The sequence below is a fragment of the Artemia sp. Qi Xiang Cuo genome, chromosome 18 (assembly GCF_049724085.1).
Source record: "Artemia sp. Qi Xiang Cuo chromosome 18, ASM4972408v1, whole genome shotgun sequence".
Taxonomy (NCBI): domain Eukaryota; kingdom Metazoa; phylum Arthropoda; class Branchiopoda; order Anostraca; family Artemiidae; genus Artemia; species Artemia sp. Qi Xiang Cuo.
This window is the reverse complement of record NC_142811.1, coordinates 17,332,526-17,344,056: the sequence shown is the minus strand read 5'-3', so window position 1 is coordinate 17,344,056 and position 11,531 is coordinate 17,332,526. Positions and strand designations below refer to the sequence as shown.

The window sequence follows — 11,531 nt, the reverse complement described above, 5'->3', positions numbered from 1 at the left end:
TCTTTGGTCTTCGTACGATCCGAGCAAAAGAGCAGATCGGCATCTCCATTCGAAGGAACGACTTTGCAGCAAAATTGACAAATTCTATGGAGAAAAGGAGAAAACAATCTTTAAAACATTGATGTTTCTAGGTGACAGGGTCTATGGGGTCTCCATGCTTACAGAGACAGATCTGGAGGGGCGATCGTACCATCCTTGGCTTGGTGGCAGTTTACTCTCGATGCAATAAAAGTTATCAGCTGAATTTTAAAAGCTTTGTTTTTATCAGGATTAAAATGGTTATTTTTCAATTTTTCTCATTTTTACGCATTTTTTTGTAATGTCTTCTTGTTTCCTAGGAAGAAACAAGCTTTAAAATTCACTACGTGAATGAAGCTCTCTTGAATGAATCTGCAGCCCAGAAAAGTATTCTCCAGCGTTTTATTTTCGCTCCTCCCCCAATAGCTGGACTTGGAAGATTCTATGAAAACAGATCTACAAATTAACGACGCTTTTTGACTACAAAAGGCCTTGAATCGACCCTGCAGCAGCTGGGGTCAAACATCGGGTTTCGTACTGCCAAGCAGAGACCAACCACCGTGGCACTATATTTTACTGAAACTACTCAAACTTGAAAACAAGATTCAAATCTGGCAAAAACTTTAAGTTAAATCTTGGAACCTGGCTAGTCCTGGAAATCCAGGAATCCTATAAAGCTGGAATCCTAGAACTTAACTTAAATCGTAAAAATCCTGGGTATACAGAGCCAACAGTTGGAGAGACCCAGAGTAAGTTAACCTTGAGAAACATTCCTTTTCATTATTGGGGTAGCGTTGCAAGTAGAGAAGGGGTAGATGTAGGGAATTCAGAAGACTGACACAATGCCAACTTGGAGTTTTAGATCCAATTCTGAGTTTCATTCGCCTAGTACAACATCTATTCGAGCAAGTTAAAGACTATGCTTCTGCACCTTTACAAAAAGTCAACTAAAAAAGGTAATTTTATTCCATTAAAATGCAAAAACAATAAAAATAAACCTCGTTTTATTTCTTTTTTCGCACATATTCACCGCCCCGTTGTGTCAATTTTTTCACCTTACTATAATCTGAGATGGCGTTTTCTTCTTTCGGTTTTGGCTTCAAGGCAGAAGAAGGAGGTCTGTTCAAAACCTGCAGAAAAAATAGGCACAATAAATAAAAAAACCGACGTAATTCGATAAAAACAAAATACCTTTATTAAAGTAAACACTGAAAACCTGAATGGTGTCAAGGGTCAATTGTTTCAGTTTTAAATTTTCGTTGGATCAGTTTCCAATACACTTAAAAAGCAATAAATCACCAATTAGTAACTACTAAATTTAATTTCTTAATAGATATCAAATCCAAAATCATTAAAACTGAGCACTATATTTAGAATTCGTGTAATTCTGAACAAATAAATACATCTGAGTAGGTGAACCTGAACAACAAAAGGGATGTACTAGGAAAAAAATTGGGATACAAATAGTATACTAACAGAATTGTTATTGGAGTCCCCTTTTGGGACCTTCCTCAAATATGGCTTAGTATGGGCTACCCACGAGTGTAGCTTATTCAGAATACTCGTGAGTGTGACTGCAACAAGAGAGCTGGGAAAGGATAATTTGTAAGAATTATTATTTAAATATCTTTTAATAATACACAAAAATTAGCCAAACTATTTATCTAATTCTATACAAAATTACCTTGACTTTTGTCTCTATTCTTTAAGAAAAACTGCTCAAACACAGGGGACGTTGAATTTGAATGAGAAGTACTTATAAAGAACTTTAAGACTTTAGTGTAAAGAGCAATGGTTGACAAAGGGGCAGCCCCCCTCAAATACGGAATACTTTCTGTTCGTTTTAAGTTTCAGAGTTGCTCTTTATTTTAGTTGAAAAAACTTGTTATATTATTTAATAACGTAAGTAAATCCAAAATTGCTGAAAATTCCAGGAATGAATATCATTATATATTAAACAGTCAGTCTATTAAAAACTAGTTCTTTCAAAAAATCTTATTTAATATTATGAGTTTCTTTCTTTTTTTTTTTTTTTGATACCATGACAAATAAAAACACATTGCTCGAAGCAAAACTGTTTTCAGTAAAGTCTAACTGACGCTCTGATGCGGCCTTTAAACCAAAACATGATTTAATACTGATCTCGTCGTTTGATAGCTTTGAAACGCATTTTTGATTCATTTGTTTATTTTAATTTATCGTTTATTGAAGATGGATTTTCATTTTTTTACCCTTTTTTCACGTTTCCTTTGAGGGTTATCTCTTATCACAAAAGCAATGTCACTTATCTATCACAGGTGAGCACAATCAAAGAATCACGGGGTTTGGGGAAATTAGAACTTATTTCTAAGGGGTACAGACAGATACTATATGTGTAACTGAACCAGAGAACCCGTATCTCAAATTTAAAGCAAAAAATAACCCAAAGAACATAAAAAAGAAAAACTGACAATTAAGGACATTAATAATTTACTAATTGAGGACATTAATTAATCATTGACTAATCCGTAATTAATTTTTAAGACGATTAAAAAAGCGCTTTATTTACAAATAAGGAATTTTTGAAGTTACTTTGACAAACTTTCAGGGGTTGTCTTTCAATACTTATAAGAGGGGTAATAAAGCCTTTTTATCCACTTATATGTAGGTTTATAGTAACATAATACACACCTAACATAATACATATAGTAATATAATACATAATACATACCATAATATAGTAACATAATACAAACCTTATTACCAGCTTTTCTATGACAAAATTGGGTTTTATATTACATCTCTCGTTTAAAGTAGAAGGCTATTATAGTAGGCAGCATCTCTATGTCTAAGTGTATACAGTAAGCTATATACAGCTAAACTACAAAAGGAATATAGCCTACTAAAAATATATGGTCTATATATATAGATAGGCCTTATATAGTAGACTATTAATTAATTATAATTTTAGTTACATAAAATATTTTCTTTTACTGACCTCATCTACTAAGCCTTTAAGCTGCGTCTTTGACACGTCTTTCATATGTGGATAGAATATCTTAACGGAGGATGCGTTGAAACTGGATATAACAGTTCCGCTAGTCTCTGACTCAGATTGATTATCAACATCATCAGTCCCAGGCAAGCATACCTCCTTGTTTGAATTGACATCGTTTTTTTGTAAATTCATCATAAAGTCTTCGAAAGTGTTTTTCATTCCAAATGTAGGGGGCCACTCTTTCTTCGAGTGGTGAGCCATGGATGGCCCCTAAAAAAATTAAAGAAAGGAAAAAATAAAAAAGCGGATACACTAGTACTAACGACAAAGTATAGTGATGAGCCATAGATGGCCCCTTAAAAAAAAAAAAAAAAAAAAAAATAACGGGTACATTGGACTAAACGACTAAGTATTTTCGAAGATTACTGAAAAAACCAAAACCTAAAAAAAGTTTTTCATTTTTTAGTGCTACCATTTTTTTTAGCCACTTTTTTTAGTGATGCGCCTTGGATGACTCCTTAAAGATTCAAATAAAGGAAGAAATAAATAAAAATAACGGATATACTAAAATTAAACGTATAAGTATTCTTAAAGAGTACTGAGCACTAGCAAAAAGAAAAACAAGCGTTTATCATTCAGAGTGCAGAGATCCACTGTTTTTTTTTAGTTATGAGCCATGGATGGCCCCTTAAAAAAGAAATGAATAAAAATAACAGATACACTAGGAATAAACGACCAAGTAGTGATGAGCCATAGATGGCCCCTTAAAAAAAAAGATAGCGGGTACATTGGACTAAACGACTAAGTATTTTTGAAGATTATTGAACAAAACCAAAACAAAAAAAATGCTTTCATTTTTTTGTGCTACCATTTTTTTTAGCCACTTTTTTCTAGTGATGTGCCTTGGATGACTCCTTAAAGATTTAAATAAAAGAAGAAATAAATAAAAATAACGGATATACTAAGATTGAACGTATAAGTATTCTTAAAGAGTACTGAGCACTAGCAAAAAGAAAAACAATCGTTTATCATTCAGAATTATCATTCAGTATTGCAATACCACAAAGAACAAGAAGCGCTTGTCATTCGGAATGCAGAGAGCTACTCTTTCTTTGAGTTATTAGCCATGTATGGTAAAGCTGGGAAACAATTTTTTGGCATCTACTATGTCATGCAAAATTATACATGATTTAGAATGAATTTGAGCAGCTAAGGAAAAAGGCGTGGAAAACTGTCTGAGGTAATGAGGCACGAAAATGAAGCTTAACGAGATCTGTGGCTTGGCAAAATACGACAACAAGCATCACAAGGAATCGCACATGAAAACAGTGGACAAAGAAATCTGCGGTTAGAAGAGAAGCAACAGTCAGAATCACAATGAATCCCAACTATATTAACAGGAAGGAAGAATTGAATTCACGCCAGAATTTCTTAATTAAATTGAAATTGCTGACACTTCATGACTTAAAACTTAAGAATAACGCGTTGATTATGCTATTGCGCAATTAGAAATCAAATATATACAAGTCTGCCACGTGCCGGGGCCCGGGCTCCCAGTACTATATATTATATAAACTACTACATATACAACATAATAATACAACAATATAATTATATAACTAAACAATAACTATAACTACATAATAATTGAATCTGTTCCTTTAGAAGAACTAATTTAAAAAAAGGTTCTTCTAATGTGAATAAAAAGGGAAGTTAACACTTAAAACAAATACAAAAGTTGGTTCACCGTTTCTGCAGCATATATCTACAAAATCAGCTCGAATAACTGGCTCGTGAATTTTTTTTTCTTCTAATATTTTTTAAACTCTCAAAACTAGCACTGTAACTGAAGACACAAAACCAACTCCCAAAAAAGGATGTTCCCTTAGGAACCGATAATTTTATAATTAATTTACAGAAAATATAATTAGTTTACCATAATTGCTTTACATCATAATGCCCTATCCCGACTGCAATATCAATAACTTTTTAGCATAGAACTATTATTCTCTAAACAGTCAAGTAAGCTCAGTTTTCAATAAAGCGCTAGTTTCATAATTATATCTTGTGTATTCTGATAAGCAGTAATTTTTTGTTCATTTCAAGTTTCAACCTCGCTCTTTACTTTTGTAACAAAAAACCTGTTCTTTTTTGAATTACTTTTTGGTTCGTTTTCATTTTTTTACACGTACATAATAAACTTACAAAATGATTTTTGTTTAGGCTAGGTGATGAAACAAAACAAGTCAATAATTTTTTTTAAAATAGTTCATTAAATACGGGTTTTAATTCCTATCTCCTTAAAACTTTCTCACGAGAAATCTGCAACTTCATCACAAAAATAAAGAGTCTGAGGGTATGATAATAATAATAATAATAATAATTTATTATAAGCCGAAAAAAAAACCAAAAAAGCAGGCCTTACAGAACAGTATTCTTAATTACACTCAACAAGAAAAATAACATAAATATCAAGTTTCACTCATTGATGACAGCGCTTCATTTACATATTTACATAACTGCCTGATTGTCCTTTTTACAGTCGTTTTCAGGTAACCCCGGAACACCAAGTTTCCACCCTCAAAATACATTACCCTTAAGATATAAAATTTCTGACACTCGGCGAGAATATGGGCCACATCCTCAATACCTAGGTTACATCTGAGGCAAGAGTAATCCGCATCTGCATCTGTAGATGCGGTATGTTATCACCGGTATCACGGAGGATTTGCCCACGAAAATTCCAATTATTTTCATAAAAATGAAAATTAATACATTTTTATTTGGTATTTTTAACGCGTTTTTTAGTTGTCGCTTACCAAGAGGGCTGGAAAAGAGAACAAGCAAAACAGGGGAGGGGGAATTGTACACCTCCGACTAAGGGTTTTAAACCATGGAGAATACAATGGCCCCCTTATTATATTTCCCAGCTTTTTTAACTCCAGAAATGGTATCGAAAAGTACAATTTTTGGTCTTATATGGTACCTTACGTTGCAGTACCATAACGTGATATAAATTATATAAGTACAGCATACGTAAAGTACCATATATAAGTACAATAACGTAAGTACCATACTTTATTACAATAACGTTATTACAATAACGTGCAAATTTATATAATTAAGACAAATTTATAAGACGTACATGGAGCGGTGGTAGTAACCTGCTAGCAGTAACAGAAAAAAGAATTAGAAATAAATAATGCAATGCCACATACAACATACAACAATGCAATGCCACAATGTTACTTTTTTTTAAGAAGGGGGCATTACAGTCTCCAGTTGAGCGTTTTACACCATGACAAATCGATTTGCTATCTTAGAATATGCGGTTTTGTGGCACAAAAGGCAGATAATGTCACTTTTTCCTGCTTAAAAAAGTCATCATCTGCTGACACAAAACGACACAAAACGCAGATAACATCACTTTTTGCTGCTTAAAAAAGTCACCATCTGCTGAAGATGTAAAGAAAAACCTTGGTAATCTCTGCACAATTCATGTCATTATCAGCTGGAGGTTTATGAATAAACAAGGAACCCATTGTGGCATTCACGTCAAAATTTAGAGCTGTTTTTTCTAGATGGAGGGAGGGAGAGGAGGGAAGCTCAACACCACTTGTTTAGGATTTTTTACAATTACAAGCCAAATGGCTGTCTTAGAATTTGCATTCCCCTGCGTTTTGACCCTCTTTGGGCAAAAATTTAGGTTGTGGCACAAGATGGCATAAAACGCCACTTTGCTTTGCAATACAAGGGGGTAAACCCTCTCGTTTAGGGTTTAGCCATGTAAAACAGGCTATCTTAGAATTATCATTCTTTGGTATTTTGAACCTCTTTTGACAGAAATTATTGTTTTGTGGCACAAATTGCCAGAAAACGTTACCTTACTGGGGCACAATCTCTTTTATTTCTTAAAAAGGGTACTAGGTATTGCAAATTCCGTTCAAAAGTTCTATCCCGACATACTAAGACCATCCCAATGGTGCACTTTCCGTTTCAGTTCAAGACTATTTTGAAGGGACTCTTTTATACGAAATACATTAACAGCTACATTTGTAAATATAAACAAAATACATTTAAAGATTTCCTTTTCTGTACTGTTAATAAATCCAAAATTGCTGAGACTTACAAGAACGAACATTAATTATTAATGTTCACATTAATACTATACTGAATACTAAACTGAAAATAAAAATTATTTCCAGTAAAGCGCAAATGATGTTCTGATCTTTAAAAGGCATAGAGGGCGTTAGCCCTACGCCTTTTCGTGGTAATTTCTGTTCGTTTTTTATTTCATTTATTTACTGATCATCTATTTATTTTATTTATGATATTTATGATTAGAGTGGAATTTTACATGGAGAGAGGAGGTGAAAAAATATAAATGTTCTACTTGTATAACTTTAATAAATCAGGTAATATTGACATTTTGATTACTAAATATCAGTATATGTATATTAAACTGACAATGCACATTCATTTGTATTTTTTTCATTAAAGTGTAAACTGTGTTCCGGCCTTGGGAAGTCATAGGGTTTCAAGTCCAACTCAAGTTAAGTTCTACTCGTTTTGAGGTTGACCCAGTTATTTATTGTAATTTCTGTTCGTTTTGGGTTTCATTTATTTATTTATGCTGATTTGTGGTACTTTCACACCTGGTAGATTATTTGATTTTATTTTTGCTCATTTTTGGTTTATTGGAGTTCTTTACTTTTCTTCGAAAAACTTATTTTGTGGAAAAAAGTTTTTAATTAATTTCTGTTCGTTTTATATTGACATAGTCTTTGTAAATTTTAAGTGCAGAAGTAGCCCCGAAAGTTTGAACATAGAACCCTCAGTCGTTCTTGGGATACTGCTGAGATGCCTTATTGGGAATTAGCATGATTAAAGGGCATTGTGATATAATCTTAAGGCAAAATTTAGTTTTTAAACATACGAGGCAAATGGGAGGGTGGGCGTGGGAGGGGGATTAGTTGACCCCCAATCACTTTTGACTATTAAAAAGGGCATCAGCCCTTTCTATTTTCAATCGAACGAGCCCTTTTCGAAGTTTCTAAGACAACTCTTTTGATACCAATTGCCCTGGTCTAAAAAAAAAAAAAAAAAAAAAAAAAAAAATAAACAAAATACATTATAGCCCCATCGACCTTTAATATAAAAATGTCAAGCCTTCTAATCACTTTCGACATTTGGACAGGACACTAGGCCTTTCGATTTCCAATCAAATGAACCTTTTTTATGTTTCTAAGTCAACGTTTTCTATAAACACCATATATGCCCCCAGAGCATAAATTACAACTCTTACCCTGAGGGCTGTGAGGGGGGGGGGGGGTTGTCATCCTCAAAGACCTAGTTTCCAGAACTTCCAACTATATTAAAGAAAATGGCTATTTCAAAATTTTGATTGGATGTGTTTGGGGAAATGGTGGGCGTGAGACGGGCGTTAGTTGCTCTTCAATCACTTTCGACTATTAAAAAGAGCACAAGCCACTCCGATTTCCAATCGAATGAGCCCTTTTCGAAGTTTCTACGACAACTCCTTCGATAAGAAGTGCCCTGGTCTAAAAAAAAAAAAAAAAAAAAAAAAAAAAAAAAAAAAAAAAAAAATTTGTGCCAACTTCGTTCTTTACTTAGGCAGCGCGATTGCACTGCCTATGATAAGAAGCTTTAAAAACAACTCCTGAAACTGAAGGGCTGTTTAGTTAGAATAAGAAGCTTTCTTAAAAGCACAACAACTTTAGTGCAGATAGCGAGGTATCAAGGAGGGGGCAAACGTCCTAATATACGTAATAATTTCTGCTCGTTTTAACTTTTCATGTTGCTCCTTACTTTCAGTCCAAAAAACTTGATTTTTTTTATTTGATTTCAATATAAGACGTCAATTCGATAGCTGAGATTTAGCTTTATCCACCAAGTGAATTGTATTTTTGGACTTTACTTAGCATTTTTTCATATTGAAAATACGTTGCAAACATGTCAGAAAGATACGAAACCACTGAATTTTTCCAATTTTTAAGAAAGTTTAGAAACTTTCTCTAAAAAAGATTCTAAGAAATTATTTAAGAAAAAGTCTAAGGAATATCATGATTTCGGCGGAATGGGTGGATAGATCTGAAACAAGCGAATTCGACGATATAGATCTCTTGTCCTTTCGATGCAATTTATAGTTGTAGGCTCATGTTTCAAAAGGGAGTCTTAAACATCTGGTAAATATTATTTCACTATCAGTTTTTATGTTTCCCATTGAGCTCTAAAAGCTTCTATTCAAAATGGCAAAAGAAAAATAAGCAAAACTTTTAACCTCTGGTTTAAAAAATTGAATGAAAAAATAAGAAATAAAACTGATTAAATTGAACCTAATTGAATAATTTAAAAAGTTAATAAACAGCGAATAAACACATCAGCACCATCTAGAATAGTTTACTAAATTAGCAACAATATCAGATTTATTAAATAGATAAACGAGAGTTATATTCGCAACGCTGTTTATGCATTGGCAACACTGTCGGATTTAATAATAATCTAAGTGAAAGTTTGAAGTGGATAAACATCATCAACACCATCTAGAATAATTTTCTAAGGCTATAGCACTGTCAGTTTTATGAATGGGCTGAATGAAAGTTTAATTTTTTGGGAATATTTTTGGAAAAAAATATCTTTTGTGTATATCGTCAAAATATATCTAGGTATGTAAGAATTTTTCTTTCTTTCTCATCAATTTCATTAAAATATTCCATCAGTTTCATATTTTTCCTTTAAATTTGCAGGTTACTTTTATAACTCCAAGTTAATTTATGGGTGGGTTCATTCATTTCTGCTACATTTCTCGCGATATTAGTGTCAAAGCCTTTTTTTGGTATTTATTCTCTTTTCTGAGACATAAATTCCGTACCTAAACGGTTTCCGTTCTTAAATCCTACAGTATCGTTTAAAATCGATTTAATACCTACAAAGTCAATACTACCAAGTACACAATTGGCCACATTCCAGTCATATTCATACCATTTAATACAATAAAGATTCGACAAAAAGGGGTAAAACCCCCTCCTCCGCACTTTCTGGGCACGGTTTGACCCATTTCACCTAGGGGTAGTGATGCCAATATTGGATATATTAATAAGCGCATTTTTCTCTATTGAATGGTGTAAAATCATTTCTGTTGCAATTTATTCAAGGTCTAACCGTATTTTGCCTATACTAATTGGCCATATTCCGGTCACGCGATTGATCATATTTCGATCACACAATTAGCCACCTTGTATGTTTTGTCCATTCAACCCTGTGACTTTGGTTACAAATTAATAAACGTTAGCCAAACATTAATAAACGTTAACCAAACGTTAATAAAGTTTTTTCTCTTCGTGGCTACAGTGAAAGATTTTCGTACACGTTTCAACTGGAGTTCAAAGACATATGTTTGGTATCTGTAGAGAATTGTTTATCAGGTTCTGGATGGACTGAATACAACAAAAAAAAGTGCCTTACCACACCCTACCCCTTAGTATTTTTGAGAAAGAATTGATTTTTTAGAAAAAAGGAAAAAAAGTTGCAAAATACATAAAAAATGCGAGCCATTAAGCTCAAGGGAGGCTATGCGGCTAAAATAAGCAATTATTTCATCCATAAAACAACAAAGACAAAAACCAAAATCTTACTACATTTGGTAAATACTTAAACTATATTCACAACGGGATACAGAAAACAATCAAAACATGTAATTTAGAGTTTATGATTGAGAATAGAAAAATAACTCGAAATACCTGAGCAAAGAAAGCTGGCAACGCTGTAAGACCTTCTTGATCCCTACCACCAGATGCATTGAAGTATGTGATTTGAAACTGCATCATACTCTTGCAATGATCAGCTAAATACGAATTATACTGTTTCATTTTCACTATTTGAGCTTCTCTTTCCTCAAGCTTCGATTTCAGCTTCGATACATCCTTACTATTTTGTACTTTTAGTGTGTTTGTCTCATCAATCATCCTAAAACAGAGAATGAGTCATAAGATCCTTCCTAAGCAAATTCAAAATACGTTAGACAGGCATGTATCAATAACTTTTTTTCGAGGAGGGAGCAATAGCAAAATTTCAGGGAGGGGGGCTCTTCGTAACAAATTTGATCAAATAATTTGACTAAGAATTGCCAAAAAATTTAGGAGTTCGGGAGGGGCGGGCCCCGAAACCTACAGGGTACGTCCCTGGCATTAGCCCAGATATCTATTATTATTACTAAATATGTATTTATTTGTTTATCTTTAGTGAGTGCAATACATTCAAATTTTATTTCGCAGTGAAGAGATGAACATTTTTCTAGATAAAAAAAAGTTGATTAAGTGTTTTTAATTAATGAGGTGAGTCTCGCATACAAGAGGACCGTTTCTCTTTTTGTCAAATTTTTTGTTACTTCAATTGCATTATTCCTGGAGACAAATCAGTTTTTAATCGACTAGATTTATCTTTTTTTTTTTGGGGGGGGGGGGGGATTGTTTTTTATCCCTGCAAACGTATTATCACGATGCAGATAAAACAGAGG

At 33.2% G+C, this 11,531-nt stretch overlaps 1 protein-coding gene across 1 annotated transcript in view; it reads right to left on the bottom strand.

Annotated features, from left to right (window-relative positions):
* Positions 1 to 972: 972 nt before the first annotated feature.
* The window catches only part of LOC148941262 (uncharacterized), a 36,433-nt gene continuing 25,874 nt past the window's right edge, over positions 973 to 11,531 (bottom strand). The window contains exons 6-8 of the mRNA XM_089104012.1: positions 10,756 to 10,981; positions 2,996 to 3,265; positions 973 to 1,148 (exon numbers count right to left, since the gene is read on the bottom strand). Coding sequence (XP_088960138.1) covers positions 1,023 to 1,148; positions 2,996 to 3,265; positions 10,756 to 10,981 — 622 coding nt within the window. The 3' untranslated portion in view covers positions 973 to 1,022. The remainder of the gene's footprint in view (positions 1,149 to 2,995; positions 3,266 to 10,755; positions 10,982 to 11,531) is intronic.